The sequence below is a fragment of the Athalia rosae genome, chromosome 6 (assembly GCF_917208135.1).
Source record: "Athalia rosae chromosome 6, iyAthRosa1.1, whole genome shotgun sequence".
NCBI classification, from domain to species: domain Eukaryota; kingdom Metazoa; phylum Arthropoda; class Insecta; order Hymenoptera; family Athaliidae; genus Athalia; species Athalia rosae.
The window spans coordinates 11,403,162-11,428,195 of NC_064031.1; the positions used below are offsets into that span (position 1 = coordinate 11,403,162).

A 25,034-nucleotide genomic window follows, 5' to 3' on the forward strand; every position below is an offset into this window, starting at 1 on the left:
CATCAGAAAAGTGTCATACGATCGATTCGCAAGAAAAAAAAAAAATTGCCCAAAATCCCAGAGGGATTTGAACCCGTGCACATTTATCGATTTTTGGGTCAAAAATCAACATCTTTTTTTCTTGGTTTTCCCATGCTATTCTCATGTATTTCGATCTCAGAAATTCGAATCTCAAAGCCAAATTGATCCATCTCTCAAATTGACCGAGTTATCCCCATTTTTTCGCATTTTTTGGCTTAAATTTGAGGATATCTCGGAGGAAAAAAATCGTAGCTCAATTCGGACAACGGATTCGTGTTCCTGAGGTCAAAATACATAAGAAAAGTGCCATACGATCAATTCTTATCTCCTCAGATTCAAATTCCTGGGTAAGAATTACATTGAAATAGACGATAAAATGAATTTTCTATTCTTGATCCCGAAAAGCTGAAAATTGGCGATCACTCGGTCAATTTCAGAGATAGATCAATTTCTCTTTCAGAATCGTGTTCCTGAGGTCAGAATACATCAGAAAAGTGTCATACGATCGATTCGCAAGAAAAAAAAAAAATTGCCCAAAATCCCAGAGGGATTTGAACCCGTGCACATTTATCGATTTTTGGGTCAAAAATCAACATCTTTTTTTCTTGGTTTTCCCATGCTATTCTCATGTATTTCGATTTCAGAAATTCAAATCTCAAAGCCAAATTGATCCATCTCTCAAATTGACCGAGTTATCCCCATTTTTTCGCATTTTTTGGCTTAAATTTGAGGATATCTCGGAGGAAAAAAATCGTAGCTCAATTCGGACAACGGATTCGTGTTCCTGAGGTCAAAATACATAAGAAAAGTGCCATACGATCAATTCTTATCTCCTCAGATTCAAATTCCTGGGTAAGAATTACATTGAAATAGACGATAAAATGAATTTTCTATTCTTGATCCCGAAAAGCTGAAAATTGGCGATCACTCGGTCAATTTCAGAGATAGATCAATTTCTCTTTCAGAATCGTGTTCCTGAGGTCAGAATACATCAGAAAAGTGTCATACGATCGATTCGCAAGAAAAAAAAAAAATTGCCCAAAATCCCAGAGGGATTTGAAACCGTGCACATTTATCGATTTTTGGGTCAAAAATCAACATCTTTTTTTCTTGGTTTTCCCATGCTATTCTCATGTATTTCGATCTCAGAAATTCGAATCTCAAAGCCAAATTGATCCATCTCTCAAATTGACCGAGTTATCCCCATTTTTTCGCATTTTTTGGCTTAAATTTGAGGATATCTCGGAGGAAAAAAATCGTAGCTCAATTCGGACAACGGATTCGTGTTCCTGAGGTCAAAATACATAAGAAAAGTGCCATACGATCAATTCTTATCTCCTCAGATTCAAATTCCTGGGTAAGAATTACATTGAAATAGACGATAAAATGAATTTTCTATTCTTGATCCCGAAAAGCTGAAAATTGGCGATCACTCGGTCAATTTCAGAGATAGATCAATTTCTCTTTCAGAATCGTGTTCCTGAGGTCAGAATACATCAGAAAAGTGTCATACGATCGATTCGCAAGAAAAAAAAAAAAATTGCCCAAAATCCCAGAGGGATTTGAACCCGTGCACATTTATCGAATTTTGGGTCAAAAATCAACATCTTTTTTTCTTGGTTTTCCCATGCTATTCTCATGTATTTCGATCTCAGAAATTCGAATCTCAAAGCCAAATTGATCCATCTCTCAAATTGACCGAGTTATCCCCATTTTTTCGCATTTTTTGGCTTAAATTTGAGGATATCTCGGAGGAAAAAAATCGTAGCTCAATTCGGACAACGGATTCGTGTTCCTGAGGTCAAAATACATAAGAAAAGTGCCATACGATCAATTCTTATCTCCTCAGATTCAAATTCCTGGGTAAGAATTACATTGAAATAGACGATAAAATGAATTTTCTATTCTTGATCCCGAAAAGCTGAAAATTGGCGATCACTCGGTCAATTTCAGAGATAGATCAATTTCTCTTTCAGAATCGTGTTCCTGAGGTCAGAATACATCAGAAAAGTGTCATACGATCGATTCGCAAGAAAAAAAAAAAATTGCCCAAAATCCCAGAGGGATTTGAACCCGTGCACATTTATCGATTTTTGGGTCAAAAATCAACATCTTTTTTTCTTGTTTTTCCCATGCTATTCTCATGTATTTCGATCTCAGAAATTCGAATCTCAAAGCCAAATTGATCCATCTCTCAAATTGACCGAGTTATCCCCATTTTTTCGCATTTTTTGGCTTAAATTTGAGGATATCTCGGAGGAAAAAAATCGTAGCTCAATTCGGACAACGGATTCGTGTTCCTGAGGTCAAAATACATAAGAAAAGTGCCATACGATCAATTCTTATCTCCTCAGATTCAAATTCCTGGGTAAGAATTACATTGAAATAGACGATAAAATGAATTTTCTATTCTTGATCCCGAAAAGCTGAAAATTGGCGATCACTCGGTCAATTTCAGAGATAGATCAATTTCTCTTTCAGAATCGTGTTCCTGAGGTCAGAATACATCAGAAAAGTGTCATACGATCGATTCGCAAGAAAAAAAAAAAATTGCCCAAAATCCCAGAGGGATTTGAACCCGTGCACATTTATCGATTTTTGGGTCAAAAATCAACATCTTTTTTTCTTGGTTTTCCCATGCTATTCTCATGTATTTCGATTTCAGAAATTCAAATCTCAAAGCCAAATTGATCCATCTCTCAAATTGACCGAGTTATCCCCATTTTTTCGCATTTTTTGGCTTAAATTTGAGGATATCTCGGAGGAAAAAAATCGTAGCTCAATTCGGACAACGGATTCGTGTTCCTGAGGTCAAAATACATAAGAAAAGTGCCATACGATCAATTCTTATCTCCTCAGATTCAAATTCCTGGGTAAGAATTACATTGAAATAGACGATAAAATGAATTTTCTATTCTTGATCCCGAAAAGCTGAAAATTGGCGATCACTCGGTCAATTTCAGAGATAGATCAATTTCTCTTTCAGAATCGTGTTCCTGAGGTCAGAATACATCAGAAAAGTGTCATACGATCGATTCGCAAGAAAAAAAAAAAAATTGCCCAAAATCCCAGAGGGATTTGAACCCGTGCACATTTATCGAATTTTGGGTCAAAAATCAACATCTTTTTTTCTTGGTTTTCCCATGCTATTCTCATGTATTTCGATCTCAGAAATTCAAATCTCAAAGCCAAATTGATCCATCTCTCAAATTGACCGAGTTATCCCCATTTTTTCGCATTTTTTGGCTTAAATTTGAGGATATCTCGGAGGAAAAAAATCGTAGCTCAATTCGGACAACGGATTCGTGTTCCTGAGGTCAAAATACATAAGAAAAGTGCCATACGATCAATTCTTATCTCCTCAGATTCAAATTCCTGGGTAAGAATTACATTGAAATAGACGATAAAATGAATTTTCTATTCTTGATCCCGAAAAGCTGAAAATTGGCGATCACTCGGTCAATTTCAGAGATAGATCAATTTCTCTTTCAGAATCGTGTTCCTGAGGTCAGAATACATCAGAAAAGTGTCATACGATCGATTCGCAAGAAAAAAAAAAAATTGCCCAAAATCCCAGAGGGATTTGAACCCGTGCACATTTATCGATTTTTGGGTCAAAAATCAACATCTTTTTTTCTTGTTTTTCCCATGCTATTCTCATGTATTTCGATCTCAGAAATTCGAATCTCAAAGCCAAATTGATCCATCTCTCAAATTGACCGAGTTATCCCCATTTTTTCGCATTTTTTGGCTTAAATTTGAGGATATCTCGGAGGAAAAAAATCGTAGCTCAATTCGGACAACGGATTCGTGTTCCTGAGGTCAAAATACATAAGAAAAGTGCCATACGATCAATTCTTATCTCCTCAGATTCAAATTCCTGGGTAAGAATTACATTGAAATAGACGATAAAATGAATTTTCTATTCTTGATCCCGAAAAGCTGAAAATTGGCGATCACTCGGTCAATTTCAGAGATAGATCAATTTCTCTTTCAGAATCGTGTTCCTGAGGTCAGAATACATCAGAAAAGTGTCATACGATCGATTCGCAAGAAAAAAAAAAAATTGCCCAAAATCCCAGAGGGATTTGAACCCGTGCACATTTATCGAATTTTGGGTCAAAAATCAACATCTTTTTTTCTTGGTTTTCCCATGCTATTCTCATGTATTTCGATCTCAGAAATTCAAATCTCAAAGCCAAATTGATCCATCTCTCAAATTGACCGAGTTATCCCCATTTTTTCGCATTTTTTGGCTTAAATTTGAGGATATCTCGGAGGAAAAAAATCGTAGCTCAATTCGGACAACGGATTCGTGTTCCTGAGGTCAAAATACATAAGAAAAGTGCCATACGATCAATTCTTATCTCCTCAGATTCAAATTCCTGGGTAAGAATTACATTGAAATAGACGATAAAATGAATTTTCTATTCTTGATCCCGAAAAGCTGAAAATTGGCGATCACTCGGTCAATTTCAGAGATAGATCAATTTCTCTTTCAGAATCGTGTTCCTGAGGTCAGAATACATCAGAAAAGTGTCATACGATCGATTCGCAAGAAAAAAAAAAAATTGCCCAAAATCCCAGAGGGATTTGAACCCGTGCACATTTATCGATTTTTGGGTCAAAAATCAACATCTTTTTTTCTTGTTTTTCCCATGCTATTCTCATGTATTTCGATCTCAGAAATTCGAATCTCAAAGCCAAATTGATCCATCTCTCAAATTGACCGAGTTATCCCCATTTTTTCGCATTTTTTGGCTTAAATTTGAGGATATCTCGGAGGAAAAAAATCGTAGCTCAATTCGGACAACGGATTCGTATTCCTGAGGTCAAAATACATAAGAAAAGTGCCATACGATCAATTCTTATCTCCTCAGATTCAAATTCCTGGGTAAGAATTACATTGAAATAGACGATAAAATGAATTTTCTATTCTTGATCCCGAAAAGCTGAAAATTGGCGATCACTCGGTCAATTTCAGAGATAGATCAATTTCTCTTTCAGAATCGTGTTCCTGAGGTCAGAATACATCAGAAAAGTGTCATACGATCGATTCGCAAGAAAAAAAAAAAATTGCCCAAAATCCCAGAGGGATTTGAACCCGTGCACATTTATCGATTTTTGGGTCAAAAATCAACATCTTTTTTTCTTGGTTTTCCCATGCTATTCTCATGTATTTCGATCTCAGAAATTCGAATCTCAAAGCCAAATTGATCCATCTCTCAAATTGACCGAGTTATCCCCATTTTTTCGCATTTTTTGGCTTAAATTTGAGGATATCTCGGAGGAAAAAAATCGTAGCTCAATTCGGACAACGGATTCGTGTTCCTGAGGTCAAAATACATAAGAAAAGTGCCATACGATCAATTCTTATCTCCTCAGATTCAAATTCCTGGGTAAGAATTACATTGAAATAGACGATAAAATGAATTTTCTATTCTTGATCCCGAAAAGCTGAAAATTGGCGATCACTCGGTCAATTTCAGAGATAGATCAATTTCTCTTTCAGAATCGTGTTCCTGAGGTCAGAATACATCAGAAAAGTGTCATACGATCGATTCGCAAGAAAAAAAAAAAATTGCCCAAAATCCCAGAGGGATTTGAACCCGTGCACATTTATCGATTTTTGGGTCAAAAATCAACATCTTTTTTTCTTGGTTTTCCCATGCTATTCTCATGTATTTCGATTTCAGAAATTCAAATCTCAAAGCCAAATTGATCCATCTCTCAAATTGACCGAGTTATCCCCATTTTTTCGCATTTTTTGGCTTAAATTTGAGGATATCTCGGAGGAAAAAAATCGTAGCTCAATTCGGACAACGGATTCGTGTTCCTGAGGTCAAAATACATAAGAAAAGTGCCATACGATCAATTCTTATCTCCTCAGATTCAAATTCCTGGGTAAGAATTACATTGAAATAGACGATAAAATGAATTTTCTATTCTTGATCCCGAAAAGCTGAAAATTGGCGATCACTCGGTCAATTTCAGAGATAGATCAATTTCTCTTTCAGAATCGTGTTCCTGAGGTCAGAATACATCAGAAAAGTGTCATACGATCGATTCGCAAGAAAAAAAAAAAATTGCCCAAAATCCCAGAGGGATTTGAACCCGTGCACATTTATCGATTTTTGGGTCAAAAATCAACATCTTTTTTTCTTGGTTTTCCCATGCTATTCTCATGTATTTCGATCTCAGAAATTCGAATCTCAAAGCCAAATTGATCCATCTCTCAAATTGACCGAGTTATCCCCATTTTTTCGCATTTTTTGGCTTAAATTTGAGGATATCTCGGAGGAAAAAAATCGTAGCTCAATTCGGACAACGGATTCGTGTTCCTGAGGTCAAAATACATAAGAAAAGTGCCATACGATCAATTCTTATCTCCTCAGATTCAAATTCCTGGGTAAGAATTACATTGAAATAGACGATAAAATGAATTTTCTATTCTTGATCCCGAAAAGCTGAAAATTGGCGATCACTCGGTCAATTTCAGAGATAGATCAATTTCTCTTTCAGAATCGTGTTCCTGAGGTCAGAATACATCAGAAAAGTGTCATACGATCGATTCGCAAGAAAAAAAAAAAAATTGCCCAAAATCCCAGAGGGATTTGAACCCGTGCACATTTATCGAATTTTGGGTCAAAAATCAACATCTTTTTTTCTTGGTTTTCCCATGCTATTCTCATGTATTTCGATCTCAGAAATTCAAATCTCAAAGCCAAATTGATCCATCTCTCAAATTGACCGAGTTATCCCCATTTTTTCGCATTTTTTGGCTTAAATTTGAGGATATCTCGGAGGAAAAAAATCGTAGCTCAATTCGGACAACGGATTCGTGTTCCTGAGGTCAAAATACATAAGAAAAGTGCCATACGATCAATTCTTATCTCCTCAGATTCAAATTCCTGGGTAAGAATTACATTGAAATAGACGATAAAATGAATTTTCTATTCTTGATCCCGAAAAGCTGAAAATTGGCGATCACTCGGTCAATTTCAGAGATAGATCAATTTCTCTTTCAGAATCGTGTTCCTGAGGTCAGAATACATCAGAAAAGTGTCATACGATCGATTCGCAAGAAAAAAAAAAAATTGCCCAAAATCCCAGAGGGATTTGAACCCGTGCACATTTATCGATTTTTGGGTCAAAAATCAACATCTTTTTTTCTTGTTTTTCCCATGCTATTCTCATGTATTTCGATCTCAGAAATTCGAATCTCAAAGCCAAATTGATCCATCTCTCAAATTGACCGAGTTATCCCCATTTTTTCGCATTTTTTGGCCTAAATTTGAGGATATCTCGGAGGAAAAAAATCGTAGCTCAATTCGGACAACGGATTCGTGTTCCTGAGGTCAAAATACATAAGAAAAGTGCCATACGATCAATTCTTATCTCCTCAGATTCAAATTCCTGGGTAAGAATTACATTGAAATAGACGATAAAATGAATTTTCTATTCTTGATCCCGAAAAGCTGAAAATTGGCGATCACTCGGTCAATTTCAGAGATAGATCAATTTCTCTTTCAGAATCGTGTTCCTGAGGTCAGAATACATCAGAAAAGTGTCATACGATCGATTCGCAAGAAAAAAAAAAAATTGCCCAAAATCCCAGAGGGATTTGAACCCGTGCACATTTATCGATTTTTGGGTCAAAAATCAACATCTTTTTTTCTTGGTTTTCCCATGCTATTCTCATGTATTTCGATCTCAGAAATTCGAATCTCAAAGCCAAATTGATCCATCTCTCAAATTGACCGAGTTATCCCCATTTTTTCGCATTTTTTGGCCTAAATTTGAGGATATCTCGGAGGAAAAAAATCGTAGCTCAATTCGGACAACGGATTCGTGTTCCTGAGGTCAAAATACATAAGAAAAGTGCCATACGATCAATTCTTATCTCCTCAGATTCAAATTCCTGGGTAAGAATTACATTGAAATAGACGATAAAATGAATTTTCTATTCTTGATCCCGAAAAGCTGAAAATTGGCGATCACTCGGTCAATTTCAGAGATAGATCAATTTCTCTTTCAGAATCGTGTTCCTGAGGTCAGAATACATCAGAAAAGTGTCATACGATCGATTCGCAAGAAAAAAAAAAAATTGCCCAAAATCCCAGAGGGATTTGAACCCGTGCACATTTATCGATTTTTGGGTCAAAAATCAACATCTTTTTTTCTTGTTTTTCCTATGCTATTTTCATGTATTTCGATCTCAGAAATTCGAATCTGAAAGCCAAATTGATCCATCTCTCAAATTGACCGAGTTATCCCCATTTTTTCGCATTTTTTGGCTTAAATTTGAGGATATCTCGGAGGAAAAAAATCGTAGCTCAATTCGGACAACGGATTCGTGTTCCTGAGGTCAAAATACATAAGAAAAGTGCCATACGATCAATTCTTATCGCCTCAGATTCAAATTCCTGGGTAAGAATTACATTGAAATAGACGATAAAATGAATTTTCTATTCTTGATCCCGAAAAGCTGAAAATTGGCGATCACTCGGTCAATTTCAGAGATAGATCAATTTCTCTTTCAGAATCGTGTTCCTGAGGTCAGAATACATCAGAAAAGTGTCATACGATCGATTCGCAAGAAAAAAAAAAAATTGCCCAAAATCCCAGAGGGATTTGAACCCGTGCACATTTATCGATTTTTGGGTCAAAAATCAACATTTCTTTTTCTTGGTTTTCCCATGCTACTCTCATGTATTTCGATCTCAGAAATTCGAATCTCAAAGCCAAATTGATCTATCTCTAAAATTGACCGAGTTTTCGCCAATTTTCAGCTTTTTCGAGTCAGAATTCAAAAAAATTTTTTCCAGCCTATCATAACGTAATTTGAGCTCAGGAATCCGAATTCGGAAGAAAAATAATCTATTCACAAGAATGACCGAGTTTTACCTATTTTCTCGCATTTTCTGGCATAAATTTGAGGATATATCGAAGGGAAAAAATCGAAGCTCAATTTGGACAACGGATTCGTGTTCCTGAGGTCAAAATACATAAGAAAAACGCCCTACGATTCATTTTCAAAAATAAAAATTTTCAGCTAAAATTTGAAAAAATCGTAAGGGAAAAATCCTAAATTTTGGCCAAATTTTTTTATTTTTCAATATTGATCGTCCGGCACTTTTCTCATGTAATTTGACCTCAGGAACACGAATCCGTTGTCAGAATGGAGCTACGATTTTTTTCCTTTCGAGATATCCTCAAATTTGTACCAAAAATCGCGAAAAAATAGGGATAACTCGATCATTCTTGTAGATAGTTCAATTTTCTTTTCAGATTTGGATTCCTGAGGTAATAAACCTAATTAAAAAAATGATTCATTTTTGGCTCAAAAATCGAGTTTCTTTTCTGCTTCTTCAAAAGTAATCTCACATATAATCAGCTCAGGAATCCAAATCTGAACGTCAAAATCATCTACTCATGCAATCGATCGAGTAATGATCAATTATTCGCTTTTGGGAGCATAAAAACTATAAGACATATCGATTGATTTTAGTCGTAGACCCACATTGATTCGTCGCAATTCATGCATGGGTCGAAATATTCGAATTCTCGGTCTACGAGGGAGCCCGAGCTTTGCTGGAGTCAGTGTGGCCAGCTACGTAGCGCTTTGTTGTGAGACGTCACCTTCGGGGCTGAGCAGAGGTGACGCCCCACAACAAACCGCGCGACCGTGCCTACCTATAATAAAAGTGTCTCAGCTACGTTAACTCTTCACTTTTTTAACGAACGAATTTTACCCGAACACGAATGAACTTACAGCTCATCGATGGCAGTAGCATGATAAAAAAAGGCACCTTTTTCCATATCAAATAGAATTCATCAAAAAAATTTTTCGTGACGCATGTATTCGAGCCTTCGAGAAATTCACTGTGAATTATCAAATATTCAATCCAAATAGAATTAACCGACATAGTCAGTGTGGAAAGGTTTGCTCAAAATTTGTGTCGATTATAACGGTGTCATGGGCCGTATAAAGACTCATAATTGACAAATAAGATATACTTCTGATCACCTGAAACAACAGTAAATTAAAAAATACGTCGACATTCGTGACAGTTGATGCCTTCTGTTTTTATATCTAGTGAATTCGGTTCTGAAACAGCAAACAGACCTACGCCGCGCATATAAATTCAGAAAACTTGTATATCCACGGCAAAGTACGTAGCTGCAGACGAGCGACTGGTATAGTTCTCAAAGATGTCCACGAAAAGATCCGCGATAGCATTTATGGCATTGGTAGTTAGATGTGTAATAGCAAATTGCGAACAAACTGGAGTGAAACAGAGTAAGTTATTCGAATCAATTAGGAAGGTTGATACGGAATCTAATGCTGAGTTTCCCCGATAATTACAGGCGGAAAAGTGTGGGACGGTCTGAGTGGTAAAAAACTTTCAAACTCAAATAAATTACCTCTCCAAACTTTTGTCTAGTATACAGTCTCGTCTAATAGGTTCGTGTTAACTGCCCGTAGCAAAATGGGCCCAGAATCCGAGGGACGGTTTCTTCGTACTACCTGAAACCTATCAGGATGCTAAAAAAGAGGGATGGAACGAAATCTCCGGGCTGAAATTATCGGACCAGACAACGGGGCTGGGCTATCGCAACGATCCCAGAGTCGTCCTGATATTCCTGACGAAGAGCGGTGACTGTATCGGAATTCAAATCGCCGTAAGTCATGACCGATTGATTTTGGCTTGCGAGCTTTACCGATGAATCGATGGAGAAAATTTTCAGTTTTCAGTAGCGGATATGAAAAAGTTGAACCTGCCGATAGATCACGCCGATAATCCCGCTATAACGATAAAGAATCTTAACGGCGAAGATTATTACACGGCGACTGCTTACTTTCACAAAAATGGTAGGATATCCGTCGCCGATTCCTCGTCGTTATTCGACGGGATTCGAGTACCAACGGTTAAGGAAACTTTGATTGCAGGTAATCGTCGTTTGTGGGTACAGGAGAAGAACGGGCTAGTAGAAATTCCCACGAGTCCTGAAGAAGTGGTTTCTAAAACTACGTTTTTGCTGAAGGGATGCGTTCCCTCGATGGGTGAGCGAACTACATTCGGCAAATTCTTTGTCTAGGATACGAACTGATTCTGATTTGTGAGATTAGGTCTTCATTACTACAAAGTCGACCGGAACACGAACTGCTCTAACATTTATCCGTGGGCCCTTTTAAGAGACAACGATAACATCGTCGGCATGTCCTTCCAAGTTATAGGGATCGCGAATTCAGGTCCCGAGCGTACGTGGTACGAAAATTTACCGATGGGTGAAGTTACGGTGAGTGTTGTTAACGTTTCCGTTTTGCCATTTGGCGCACCGAACGGTTGAGATGACAAATTTTCTTTTTTGCAATTCAGTGCGTCATTCCCGACGGACCTCCATGCCTTGCTCAAGGAATCGAGCGGTACGGGACATTAACGTTTCACTTCTGGTTCAGAAAAGATCCACTCCTGATCAGGTGCTGTCCCCAAACACCAAAGTCTGTGAATATTTGCGATTATTGAGCCGTCTGTGGATTCGCGATTCTGCGATCCAGAGCTCGTAGGTGTCGATGATAGGGGTATTGTCCGATGAGATGATAGCACCATCCATGTAGCTGAGAAACTAGCATTTTTGTCTTAGAAAAAAACCGATTTGAAATAACACTTGACTTAATGAATAAAGGAACCGTTAAATCGAATACTCAGCCTGTAGCATTGCCGGAAATTCTGCGAGCGCATTATTGCCAATATCGTAGGAAGAAGGTCAGCCATTCACGAGTTTCTTTCATCGGAAAAATCGTGGACGATCTAAACGAAAGTCAATCTGTTCAATTTTTTTCTCGTTCAGTCGACCTAAAGGTACTCGTAACAAAGAGAACAGCGAGTCGTACCTTTTTCCTAATATCAGTACGTGTCACGTGACGGATCTCCATGTCTTCCATTCTGGTTTTCAAACTTCGTCGGTCCTCGGGACAAGTTTATTCCTAAAGTTTTCTGAGACGCATTGCGACGTAATCAACTTGAGTGCGAAAAGGCTCGAACGTGGAGAGCAGAACGATTCGTGAGATTTGTAATAATTTTGAACTCACATTCGCAGTGAACTGCGCGTGTCGATTTTAGATCACGATTCGAATTTCCATAGGAGATTTCGTTTCACAGGCAGTCGCTACTGTAGAATGAACTCTACGACCGACTGCGGTAACTTGTACCCGTGAGATTTTTTGAAACACGGGTGGACACATCGTTGGCCTGTCGTTTCAGATTATAGAAAAAGTAAGACAAGGTAATGCGGTATCGTTGTACGAGACCCTTCCCTCGAATTTTCTGAAAGTAAGCACAATTTCGCCGTGTTGATCGTTCAGCTTTTTTTCAACATGATTTTAAACGTGCTACTTTTTATTTTGGACGCACCTACCTGCTTTATGGAAGAAACTGCCAAATACTGTATCACCTCCCATCATGTATACTTGAAAAAGTATCCACGTTCCATTTATTGTTGCAACGAAGAACTGCTCGATAGTCGACCGAGATACTGATTGTGAGGCGCTTGAGTAACAAAAAAAAGGGACGCAGATAGTCAGACATATTCATCGATTCAAGTATAAATTTGACGGTGGTGGCAGATACTTAAAAAATATATATCATACTCTGTGCAATATTCGAAAGACGTCACTCACTCTGCGGAGAATAGTTGAAGGGAAAACTTCGTAGGAGAAATTTGCGATTTCTGTAGTCTGGCCAGTCCGGTCGTTACTTCGTTATATCCAAGCATGTAGGTAGATTTTTGAGTGAAAAACTTCATTTCATACATTCCATTTATACGTGACACGAATGGTACACCCTCAACATACCTTTGGTGGAAATACTTCAGTTAGTATGTCCCTGCGTGAAGTCGTCGCGTTGTATTCGTTTTCCAACGTTCTTCTGAAAGTACCGATGACAAACCCCTCCTTGTGATACGCAATTCAAGTTTTTCAATTATTCAGAATACCTACAAGCAGTCCAGTGTACATTTCCTGCAGTTTGACTAACGGCGGTTATGTATTCAGAAGACAGCTAATGAAATGATTGAATAATTGTTCGTGTAAGGAAAAGAAGGAGAATAAAAAATAAATAAAGCATTGGAAATATGTCTCAGTGCTTTTACGCTGAGGAATGTAAAAACCCGAGATACAGAGGAAATGTGCGAACCACCTTGGCCGATGAAATTCAAACAGTTTCTAGAAAATTTTCCGCACGGTCAGTTTCGCGTAGAGTTTGTGGAAAAGTAACCAGATTTTTGAGAACTCCGAAAAATAACCAACGATCTCTGTAAACGTATATTGAAACGATATGAACGATTTTTTACGTAATTCGGTGAAAATTTACGTTTACCTAGGCAGCTGGCCGATTTCTCATACCTCCAGTTATTTGGAAAATGTTCGTTACGTTATCGGGTTATGTTTTGTTATCGCAATAGCAATTTATAACGCGTGTCAATACGTAGATATTTACATGCAATGGGGACAGTGGGAATACGTTTCAGAAAATTTTACCGTCTCGTTCATGTTCACGATATTTTTATTCAAGGTATGCAATCTTTGTCTCGACATTGATCATCCCAATAGCCTTTTTTCCTGTAATTAGTTTTTTCACGAATTATTTTCATGCCTCGACAATCACCGATTGGAAGGCAACTACGTGGGATTCGATAATACGCCGTTTTTCCGTGACAAAATGTCGTTCGTCACGTCCCGTTAAAATAAAGAAAATTGAAAAAAAAAAAAAATCACATCACCCCAGTCAGCAGAGACTAGACGAGTATCTGATTCGTTCAATTATTCTACCCTGTTATTTGCCCGCAATAAATTGTTCACGTAACAAAATTAAATCTACGGCCTCGAGGTATGAGCTAGGTTGATCGAAGGTATTTTTTTTTTCGAACAGGCTTTCGTGTTTTACACGAGACGCGACGAGATATTATCGATAGCCGAGGAAATGGATCGTCACGTTGAAAAATTATCGCGCGAAAATGACGAGGGAAAACTAAAACATTTCCTCAATTGTCAACGCAGGTCGCGAGCTATAGGCCAATTTTTTTGGAACACAACGTTCGGCACAATATTCGTCATGTATGCTTGGCCGGTTTTCATCATTTTCAGAAAAGGAGATTACTCTCTCAGGCCACTTGGGGTTCGGACGTACCTACCATTCTCACTAAACGCTACAGGTATTATCGATAATCAAATATGACAATTAGAGAAAGGGCGACTGCCTGTCCGATTCCGTCTTCCTGAAGTTTCGATTCGGTGTTCGTAATTTTGCTCGAATACCTTCGTGGAAAAAATCCATTTTCCACTGACAATGAGTGGGAATTGATGAACGACAGGTAATTACGTCGTCGCTTATGCCGGTGAAATTATCCTTGGATCTGCGATGACGATGCACACGATTGCATTCGATACATTTTTCGTCGGGTGCATTCTTTTCGCCATAGCTCGACTCAGAAGTTTGCAGCTTTCGATCGAAGCGGTGGGCCTGGATATGAAAAAAAAATTGAGGGCTCAGAACAACGTCGGCCCATGGGAGGAAGAAAATTTTTTCCAACAATTTCGCGTTACATCAAGAACGGAGTTAAAAAAATGCGTCGAAGAACATCAAGAGATTTTCGCGTGAGAATTATTAACCCTTTCTTCGACGATTACAAGTCCAAGACTTCCAGTAATCGAACGCTCCATAATTTCTTACAGATTATGCAAAATCATCGATTCGATGCTGAGCCTCACTCTGTTCGTCGTGTTCTTTATTTACGCTGGTATTATTTGCTTGGTTGGATTCAACGCGATGCTGGTGAGAAATGATCTCCATTGAATTCGAATGATAGATTTTTCTCACCATCCCATGTCACTTGTATCATTTTTATTTTCACCTGAAGCTGGGACCTAGCTGGAATCTTCTGAAACTTGGTCAGTACCTCGGAGCGTTGTTGGTTCAAATATGTTTGTACTATTGGCACGGAAACGAATTGATGACAGAGGTAATTATCAATCGAATAAATCCTCGGAAAAAACACATTCAACACAGCATGAAGATAACCACTTTTATAAAAGTTCCGATAATCTGTGTCCTCTTGATTTCTCGTTATTCTGCACACCCAGAAGATAATGAAAGAAAGAGAAAAAAAATAGATAAATAAAATAAATGAATAAATGAAACAGAGGCACAATAACCGAGTCAATGAAATTTTAATTAAAAACTTTTAATTAGAGCCTGAAAGTTGCTGATTCTGCGGTGAGATGCGACTGGTACGATTTTGGGGAAAGCAACATCAAAACAATTGTATTTATAATATTTCGCTCCCAAAAACCAATTTTACTAACCGCTGGAAAATTCTACAAAGTTACACTGGAAACTTTCCTCTTGGTGAGTTGTGAGTCGTGTATTCGAATGTTGCGAATTACTTGAAGTGAAAAAGGAAAACAAAAAATTTCTCATGTCTTTTTTTTCAGCTACTGAGCAGCTCCTACTCTTATTTTGCCATACTGAAACAATTCTACGAGTAATTCCATGCTGTGTTTGAAAATGAAAAAATGTAGTCGTTCCTTATAGAGGACATGTAAAATGATTTCATATTATGTACAAAGTCATTTCAGGCTTGACAATGAAAAGTAATAACATATGAAGATTGAATTAATGAATAACGTGAACGCGAGCCTGTGGGTAATTATGTGTGTTTTATCTGCGTAGGAAAATGGCATAGCGTGCCGGTAACAATAAATATGATAAATGATTAAATTTAGTGAGGCGGTTGCCGCAAACGGTAGTCCGCAAACATCTGCGGTGGACACCTTCAGCTAGAAGAGGGAGAGTTAGGTTTTATTATTCATTCGAAAGCGAGTAGCTAGAAGATAAAATTAGGCCCTGAATCCCCGCCAGAGTAAGTCGCCACGGGATTTTGGTAATTATTTATTAGTCGGGTGCTTACACCTCTCCACTAGCTGCATACTCGATTAGATCGGGCATCTCAATTATTCAACAAATTAACTGAGTTAATGTCTCTCAAACTTCAATGGAAACAACCTTCCTACGTTAAATAGATGAACTGAGATGTTTACCAAAGATGTTTAATTCGTGAGGTAGAATAGGGTGAATATTCAATATTTCATGCCATATGGAATCATTAATTTCAACCCCATTGCAGGAAATGGGTTGAATATACTTGAATTCAGCTCTGGATTGGTTTTACGATTTTATATTTCTGGTTAAACACAAAATGGAGAGTAACGAAAGGGAAATAAAGTTGCTTCTCGTTTTTCGCTTACGTATTCATTTATATTTGTTCGTTATCACATCTACATAATTGCACAGAAATAGTCTAAGAATTTTTATTTCAAGTTGCCCTTTTTTTATGTGCGCGCCAGGCATGCTGCATCCCCCAAATGGCAAGTGGCCTCATGTACCCGATTGCTCTGTAGCCTTTGTTTTCGTATAATGCTTCAGGAGTCTCAAAACCCATGCCGATTTTTTCGTATATCGTTCTGTAGACGCCCTCCGCAGTTTTGAATCCCATTTCCGTCATCCCCTGTTGAGAACACGCAACAAATTGATCAAAATTGAATGTTTTCAAACCTTCGATGTATTCACCTCGTGAATCATGAGAGCTGCCAAGCCGTAAGTAACGCCTGTCCACATTTCCTCGCTCTGTATAGTTACGGTGTCGATGCCACCGTTTGGTTTGAATCCGTTGACGGCACCCTGCATACCATTCTTGTACTTCATCACGTTGTTGTCGTATATTGTTTTCAACGTAGTCTTGACTCTGTCCTCGGGAAAAACCTGCGTTGAAATACGATCGGTAGAATTGTATGATTTTTGAAGAAATTTATGCAATTTTCAGCGAATCGCGTATGCGGCGTTTATTCAGAGTCGCCGCAATCGTGTTAAACCATCGGATCAAACTGCGTGTATAATCGCGTGAAGATATACCGATAGTTGTTTGCATCCCCAGTTTATAGAGGGGTGGAGTATGTGACGTGAGTGGGTATGGTGGTATAATGTGAAGTGCGACAGCAACAACGGCGGCAGTAGGAACATTGCGAACGCCGCAACGTGCCCCGCACGTCAAAACCCATAAAAGCAAATGCGATGCCGTACATCGTGTGGCTTCCCAAAACCACTGATTACCGACTTTGCATGGAAATACACGTAGTAGCCCACTTCCGATTTGGCTTTATCGCGACCATTCAATTCACCGATGCAATTTAGTAATAAACCGATAACTATAAATAGGCTCAATTTAGACTATGTATAATGTACATATCTATGCAGACGTAAATATCTCGCGATCCTTCGCAGACTCCATTATATCAGCGGTACTTACGCAATTCGTATACGTAACATTGGCCCAAACATGATACGATGTAACGGTAGATTTAAAATGATCGTTGGATACGAGACAATGCTTCACGGAAACCATCGTACAGAATTTTTTTGTCAAACGACTCCATATGTATACTTACATCATGTGCAAAACCAGAGGCTCGTAAAAACCAATGACCGCAAAGTTGATCGCTCATAATGGACTTGGAATATCCTTTATTGCTGCCGTCAAAATTGTAATACTGACCTGCGAAGTAAAGAAATCTCTCATCTTATTTTGATAAAATTTATCCATGCGCCACGGGCTATAAATTTGACATTAAATCGGTGGATAAGCAAATGCGGATGGGAAAAAAGTGAAGAGTAAAAGGCAAAAGTAAGTGAGAGACTACGACTGTACAATTTCCATCTTCCTTTTCATATCCATTTCGCCTTTAGCTACGTGTTTTCAGTGCCCTGTCGAGATCTATATTGTTGACTAATCAAAATGCTTCACATTACGTACGTACCGTTCCATAATTTCTCTTGGTATGCATGTTTCCCTCTTTCGAGTACTTCGGAGTACCTTTTGGAATCTTGATCGTGTCCGAGAATCTCAGCTATTTTAGAAGCACATTTCAAAGCTGCCAGCCAAAGACCGCCGCAATAAGCGCTGAGATTGAACACATAAATTAATACACATAAATTCGTGAACACAGAGCTCATAAAAACAAAAAATTCCTTCATCACCTAGGCCCCTGCATCACCCAACTGTCGAATGTCTGGTCGGGAAATCCTGAGTTTTCTATCAGACCGTCTCCATCCTTGTCCCATTCATGAGTAAGGTCCATGACCTTAAAATTTTAGCGATAGCTCAAAGATTTTTTTTTTCGATAAAAACCGATGTTCGTTTACTATTTGTCGTACCTGTTTGATCGTCGGCCATAAATTTTTCAAAAATTCATCGTTTTCGAAGAATTTATAGTCTCTGTAACAGCTCACTACGTATTTCGGATTCAGATCTCGCCATTCGGAGACGTCGTGAATTGGATAAGCGTTTATCAGTGCAAACGGCTCCTCGTCTGTTCGAAGTGAAATAATATTAACAATGTTTTTTTTTTAGTCTTATATTACGAGCCCGCATTTTCAACCGACCTGGGTCCCCGAGATCGTGGGGTATGGATCCCTTCTTTTTTCTCAACTGTTTTTCACCAGCGTATAGGGTAGCCCATACATCGGGGTTCTCCATATTTACAGAGTGATGAAATTCGTGCTGAATACCTTCCTGAAGCCTAGGCCATAATTGAGCGAGAGCAAAAGAAGCGTAAAAGTGGACGTCGTAGGTGTTATACATGCGATATTCCTGTCCTTCGAGATAAGCGAAACGCCCGTATTCCTTTCTGAAAAAAATATCCAAAATAAAAGACAAGACGATGCGAAGTGGAAATAAATTCTCGAACGCTCGATCGCCACACCTCGGATCTGTGCTAGGAAAATCGTCAGATTCTTCTTCGCGCACCCAAATAGTTCCCCCGTCGACTACGTAGTACAATTCATTGAAAAGAGCACTTTTATACCATTCCGGTAAATCGGGATCGTCCAAAACTTCTCTTTGCCAATCGACGATTTCACTTTCCCATGATTGGTAGGTGGACAATGCGTAACTCGATATCTCGGGAGCAACTGATCGCTCCGAATCGTGGAAATATTTCGTATAGTACCTAAAAAATGCATCACGAGTGACCGCTAGTACTGTTACACCATCTCCATTTATAACTAGTCGCACGGTTTAACTTTATTTATTTTTTTCCCCGACAAGCACCTCATGTATTCTCGCATTTTGTTACGAAAGTGAATTTTCGGCATGTCCCAAACCAACGCAAATTCAAGATCTTTCGATTCGTTAGCCTTTAGAAATACTCGGGATGAAACTGCCGCAGCGATTGGGCCGTCTGAAAATACATAGGTAAGGTAAATGCTCCGAGATCATTCTGCCGATATATGCATTAATTATTCACCACTTACTCGTTCTCGGTGAAGTTTTAATGGCCTTCTCGTCCAGCCTTCCGTCGGTTTCGAGGTCTTCCCAAATTTGATCACCCTTTCCCGCAGGATCAAAGCTCAATGTACGCGTCACTTTTACCCCGTCCTTCGATCTTCCACTTATTCCATAAGTACACGGCATCTCGTAAAGTTTCTGGTGAATCATTACGCCCGAAACACCTGTTTCTTCGGAATCGAAATGTTCCGTCCATTTTTCGCCTGTGAATTGCCAAGGTTTGTGAAAATTTCGAGTGCAGCGACGAAAAATTCTTGTCTGCATGAAACAAGTAACAATAACGCGATATACCGATAGAAAATTATACCTTCTTTGTCGTGGGACTTGTTTCCAGTTCCATTTTTAAAAGTGAAGGTGATACTGACGCTGAGTTCTTTATCAGAATTGTTTTCAATCTCCCATATGAAGACTGCGCAAGGTAAAGAACTGTCTTTGTAATTATTGGGAATTATTGGCGATACTTGACGACAGATTAATTTAACGTTGTGTTCATCGATATCGTAGGTCGTCCAAGCACGTGGAAATAGTCCTGTATACGTCGCTTTAGAGCCATCGAAACCCCATTTCCAAGATTTCAGATGTTTCGGATTCCTATGATGAACCCGTAATGGATTTAAGCTCCAATTTTAGCTCGATTAATTAAGATCATCGCCGTGTAATTACCTCTCGGTGGATAACACTTGGTGATAAATCGTCCCACCGGTACTGTCTTGAATTGTCAGAATGAATTGATTAGCGAGGATTGACTTGTATTCGTAAATACCGGGGCGCAATGCGTATCTACAAAATTCTCCTTTGAAACCACGATTTATCGAACCACCGCCTAATCCCCCGATCGGAACACCTGAGGATAAATTGACACGAAACGATGGAAAATTTCAACTCAACAATCCTAATTATTGGCCACGTACTCGTTAGTGGAATTATTTATTTTTACCGTAAATTTGTCTGCCGTTTTGCGCGTGTACGTAGTCCATCAATGGTAGACGACCTTGACCCGTTATCTTTTTGTAATATAAAAGATACCTGAAAAATGAATTGAAGCATAACAGGTCATTTTACAGATCAGGTACGACCTGGTCAGGTTTTTAACTTTTTAAGCACCCTAACGCCTTCGGATCGCAATGCGGCTGAGGAATCGTGTAACCGGGTAGAAAAATGATGACTTTGAAATTTGTAGCATATTTGTCGTGTTTTTTCAACCTAGTCTGTTTCTTGAAAGTCATGTTAAAAAAAGTATTCCATTTTTAGGAAATTGAACTGGAAATGGATTTGGAGAGTAGCCGATAGGCCATTTCATGTATGGAAGCCTTCTTTTATCCACATCTGTGAAAATTTTCAAGAAAATTCACAGAATTTTTCACAGAATTTTCTCATCGCATCGCTGCACTATTTTGGCAGTTTTTGAAACGATAATCCAAGTTTTCCCGCCACGCTTCAAATGTATACTATTTAATGGACGTATGTAAGGTTGCGCGGAGTTTGATGCTCCGTAAGGTGTTTGCAAGACAAAGAGAGGAGAAGATAGGAGAGAAGGATGGTAAAATCATGAGGTAGATCAATAGATAATCCATTACCCACTATGAACGGTAAAATTTTATTCTACAACGTCGTTGAGTGTTGTAATCTATTCGGTGCTCCGTAACTTACCTCATAGCGAGAGGGAATAACTGAGGTATCTGCTTTGGGCGTACGGTAGTCATTTGCCTCCATTTTTCTGGGAATTTGTGATCCAATTTCACTTTAAAACCATATTTAGACACCACCCTGTTAGCCGACCGGTCATGAAACACTTCGTCACTTTTACCTGCGTTCGAAACCTTCGCAGGTAACAGGCCCGGTTCGACGCTGACATCCATGACAGTTTTGGATGTGCTTTATTCCGAAGATTATATCTTATCTTATAATATTGTATGTATAGAAAAGTACAAAACGCAGCACTCGATCCAAAGCGGATTTTACACTGCCTACAGACGATGTCCAGCTATTAATGTTACTGGTCAAGGCACTAAAAATCAAATATTGATGAGATAAAAGCATAGCGGGAGCGGAGAATTCCGAGTGACCGAAGTATTATCGTCAGCTCTTGGGTTGATTATCGCCATTAGTTTGGCCAGAAAAATCCCAAATGTATGCAACTTAACATTAGAATAAAACAAGGAATTTGAAAGGTCTACGTTATTCATACGGAAAAAATCAGACTGCAATATCAGGGCGACTTCCTAACACTTGCACCTATTCGTCGGTCCGGTGAATAATATACGTGTAATACTTATACATCGTATAAAAGATTGAATACGTTTATCAAAAATAAACGCATGAATCATCGATCACTGTTCGCTGTAGGGTGATGAGTTAATCAGATATTTGACTCATGAAAGATTCATATCAATTTCAAAAACGGCCAAGAATCGTGATCCGAGATACCACTGCTCCGTACCAACGAATTCATCTCCGTGTTACAGGATCTTCGGTCAAGGGTACTACAAAAATGCCTGGAAAATTCTGAGAATCCAAATTTAGTCTACATTTCTACGTACAAGTATACAAATAGCTCTATCGAAACATCGATAGTTCTACTTTTGAAACGAATGCAAAGGCGGGCATCTGCGATAAAATGAATAATGCAATAAAAATGGATTGGCTTAGCTCTGCCGAAGGAGAGTCATTGCTTCATCATTTCTATGTTCGTTCTACAAACAACAGAAGATTTTATGGTACATTATTATATATAATACGTACAATATAATTATATCCTATGAACAACCCTTAAGATAAAACAATAGGTATGTTCGAAAATTCGAGGTTTTCTATATTCAGTAAAATTTTATTCAGGATTACTGGAGAGGCCTCCTGTATCTTCTTCGATCGAAGAGGTGTCTTATAAAATATTTATGGCAGGTAAATCTGGAGTTGGAAAAACTTCAGTAGTATCACGCCTAGCTGGAATTACGAAAGGATCGTCATCAAATTCAAATGGATCAGCAACTTACTTGGAAACCAATGGGATTAAAAGAACGACCATTTTCTGGCCAGTTAAAATATGGGATAAAGTAGTCTTGTTTAAACTACAATTTTGGGACGCGTCTGAAAATAGTATCAAAAAGTATAGCCATATCCTTCCCGTGCGTAGCGTATACCATAATCGAGAAGCTATATCCAAAATAATAAGACTGCAAATCGATTGAACCATTTTTAAAATGAGTTCGATTTTCAGATGTGTAAAGATAAAGCCGACGCGATCTGCTCCGTATTTTCTTTCGAAGACGCAACATCTTTTAGCGAATTACCGCAAATGATGAATTCAATGGCAGCGATACAAGCGAAGCCCGCGAGCATCGTCGTGGGAACGAGGTAATAAATCAAAAATAATTATCGACGAACACTTTGGAATAATTGAACGAAAATATTTCAACTTTCCTTCACTCAGATATAAAGTTTGGTCGACGCTGCCTGTTTCCGACGCTCAAGTAAAAGAGTTTGAAGAAAAATGGAAAGTGAAAGTAATCAGAATCGATACGAACAAATCTGTTACACGACCAGAAATATTCGATTGTTCTTATCAGTTGAACTGGATATGTTCTGCACTTTGGGATAGAGATCAAGAATTCATATCTAAGCAAGTTGTACAGGTGTAAGTTAGAACCAGAGAGTATAAAATGTGAATATATTTCAGCTCACCATTTCTGGTTATAATTTCCGTCCTATGAGTAATTTATATTCTTTATAACATAATATAGTCAAGTTCAAATAAACTGTACGTGATCGTCGTTAATGAAGACCGTAAAAATAAGGTCATAGAACTAACGATGAGTACGAGTTGTCGTCCCACTGCTTTACTAGTTAATTCTCATAATAAAATCTCGATATGATAAAATGAGTGCATGTTAATCTTCAAAAACTCAAAATACTGTGTATTCACGAAAAAATAGTGCTAAGTTCGATACGTTATGTGTATATTTGCAGATTTTTCACAAACTTAATATTAGTTATGAGTAAATTTTACACACGCGCACCTTAATCCACTAGATTTTTTTGATTTTTATTCATCAACCTACACAGATAAGTCCACATGACAAAGTCCCCTTATCCTAATCTTATTGATCTCTGATTTAATCTATCGCATAAAATATCACCAAATTGAAATTCGAATTATCACATACCTAATAATTAATGTTAATGTATGTACATACTTAAATTATACATTGAATACGAATACAAGATTTAAGGAGAATACAAAAACGGAATGTTACAAAGTAGACCAAACTCCCGGAGTTTCGTTCACAACTCTCGTGCGATTTATATACACAGAAGCAAAACCAGTATCGTAACACTGAAGTCCAAAACTATGAATGGCTTACAATAAGAAATAAACGAGAACTTAAAATCACAATTCTTCTGTTGCCTGGTCACGCAGGACTTAATTTAGCCAGTGGATGTATCAAACTGTAAATTCCTGCTATAGAGGAAAGAAGTCCAAGTAAACCAATTATCCCAGGATTAAGTTTGGTGTATCCAAGTGAGGTGAGCGGTATAAAAAGGTCGCAGCTATTTTTAACGGTGTCAACCCAAACGTCTGTATGATTTTTAACACAGCAAAGTGCTTGTATTTGATGAGATAAGTGAGATTTGAATTTCCCCGATGTGCGCAGTCGTAACCCAGCAGCTTCTTGTTTCATTATCTGGTATATTTCGTAAACATCTCGCACCAGATTCATAACAATTGCCATCAGCCAATATTTGTTTGATATTTGACTCCATTTGTCCACGTTCACTTGACAAATACCAGCTCGACCCACCCAGATTATATGGTCAGCCAGTAGGAATAGAGCGCTGGCTATTTTTGACAAAGTTAGGGTCACCCTGACTACTAAGTTGGGATATTTCATTGCAGACAAAGCTGAGTAGAGCAAATCCAAACATCTTCCAAGGCGGAGTACTATCGAAAAAAGAAGTTGGAGATATTTGAGATGAATGTGTGACTAGGTTCAGCTTTTTGTTGACAAGAATTTTGATTAAATCGTTGCCAGAAGAGAACAACCAAGGGAATGACTAACGTTTTCTGAAGGAACTAAATGTGTATTCAAGGCTCTTCAAAATGTCTATACTCTGCCTGGTCCTCTCCCCATTTTGGCAGAAATACCAGCTCGCTCTGCTACCATACTGGAGTAACCTGGAAAAATATTCATTCAACCAAAATTATAAGCCGGAATAACAGAATAAAAGTATTATGTTATTTCCAAACAAAGATAACCATAACCTTATAACTTTATCCCTCCCCGCAGTCTGATTGTTTAGTTTAAGTATTGTATCCATCTTCCGAAGTGTTTCGAACGTACTGAATCACAAGAAAAATCGTTGATTTAGATAATTGAATTGCCAATCAAGATTTTAGCGACCCTGTGACAACTAATATTTGATATCACGACCGTGTTTGATAAATATCACTCACGTGACCCATTTTCATACCATCTACAAAATCCCCTCCCTGTCGAATTCCAAACGCGGTGAGATTCTGAAATACCTACGGCGGTTTCTTTTCACACTTGGCTCGCAGAGGCGCGGATGCCAACCACCTGCTAACGCAAGTGACATTTGTTCACATCAAC

The 25,034-nt window shown here is 38.3% G+C and overlaps 5 protein-coding genes across 11 annotated transcripts; 3 read left to right on the forward strand and 2 right to left on the reverse strand.

Moving 5' to 3' along the window:
- Window positions 1–9,774: 9,774 nt before the first annotated feature.
- LOC105690438 lies at window positions 9,775–11,552 on the forward strand. The gene is made up of 7 exons (XM_048657473.1): window positions 9,775–10,324; window positions 10,393–10,419; window positions 10,511–10,707; window positions 10,774–10,897; window positions 10,976–11,089; window positions 11,156–11,325; window positions 11,406–11,552. The coding sequence occupies exons 1-7, from the start codon at window positions 10,237–10,239 to the stop codon at window positions 11,550–11,552; spliced, it is 867 nt and encodes a 288-aa protein (XP_048513430.1). The 5' UTR covers window positions 9,775–10,236.
- A 1,581-nt stretch (window positions 11,553–13,133) lies between these two features.
- LOC105690437 (odorant receptor Or2-like) lies at window positions 13,134–15,592 on the forward strand. Of its 3 annotated transcripts, none has more exons than XM_020854972.2 (7): window positions 13,134–13,598; window positions 13,956–14,238; window positions 14,398–14,680; window positions 14,759–14,858; window positions 14,944–15,045; window positions 15,276–15,431; window positions 15,518–15,592. In XM_020854972.2, the coding sequence occupies exons 1-7, from the start codon at window positions 13,362–13,364 to the stop codon at window positions 15,569–15,571; spliced, it is 1,215 nt and encodes a 404-aa protein (XP_020710631.2). In that variant the 5' UTR covers window positions 13,134–13,361; the 3' UTR covers window positions 15,572–15,592. The 3 variants fall into 3 exon arrangements, with proteins under 3 accessions (XP_020710631.2, XP_020710632.2, XP_020710633.2); XM_020854973.2 differs by having other exon boundaries at window positions 13,138–13,448; XM_020854974.2 differs by having other exon boundaries at window positions 13,140–13,385.
- A 726-nt stretch (window positions 15,593–16,318) lies between these two features.
- LOC105690641 (non-lysosomal glucosylceramidase) lies at window positions 16,319–21,436 on the reverse strand. Its single transcript, XM_012408625.3, has 14 exons — window positions 21,076–21,436; window positions 20,363–20,451; window positions 20,089–20,269; window positions 19,733–20,016; window positions 19,392–19,628; window positions 19,189–19,318; window positions 18,842–19,087; window positions 18,522–18,766; window positions 18,294–18,448; window positions 18,117–18,220; window positions 17,897–18,039; window positions 17,528–17,634; window positions 16,653–16,844; window positions 16,319–16,590 (listed from the first exon to the last, which is right to left on the reverse strand). Exons 1-14 carry the CDS (start codon window positions 21,282–21,284, stop codon window positions 16,399–16,401), a joined length of 2,514 nt encoding a protein of 837 aa, XP_012264048.2. The 5' UTR covers window positions 21,285–21,436; the 3' UTR covers window positions 16,319–16,398.
- LOC105690642 (ciliogenesis and planar polarity effector 2-like) lies at window positions 20,549–23,232 on the forward strand. Of its 5 annotated transcripts, none has more exons than XM_048656463.1 (5): window positions 20,549–20,978; window positions 21,891–22,142; window positions 22,261–22,550; window positions 22,643–22,779; window positions 22,856–23,232. In XM_048656463.1, exons 2-5 carry the CDS (start codon window positions 22,043–22,045, stop codon window positions 23,061–23,063), a joined length of 735 nt encoding a protein of 244 aa, XP_048512420.1. In that variant the 5' UTR covers window positions 20,549–20,978; window positions 21,891–22,042; the 3' UTR covers window positions 23,064–23,232. The 5 variants fall into 5 exon arrangements, with proteins under 5 accessions (XP_048512420.1, XP_012264049.1, XP_048512421.1 ...); XM_012408626.3 differs by lacking the exon at window positions 20,549–20,978 and adding an exon at window positions 20,992–21,100; XM_048656464.1 differs by lacking the exon at window positions 20,549–20,978 and adding an exon at window positions 20,992–21,100 and having other exon boundaries at window positions 22,327–22,550.
- Window positions 23,233–23,360: 128 nt separating this feature from the next.
- Window positions 23,361–24,916, reverse strand: LOC105690643 (peroxisomal membrane protein 11B). Its single transcript, XM_012408627.3, has 3 exons — window positions 24,686–24,916; window positions 24,483–24,598; window positions 23,361–24,364 (listed from the first exon to the last, which is right to left on the reverse strand). The coding sequence occupies exons 1-3, from the start codon at window positions 24,739–24,741 to the stop codon at window positions 23,835–23,837; spliced, it is 702 nt and encodes a 233-aa protein (XP_012264050.2). The 5' UTR covers window positions 24,742–24,916; the 3' UTR covers window positions 23,361–23,834.
- Between the last annotated feature and the right edge of the window lie 118 nt (window positions 24,917–25,034).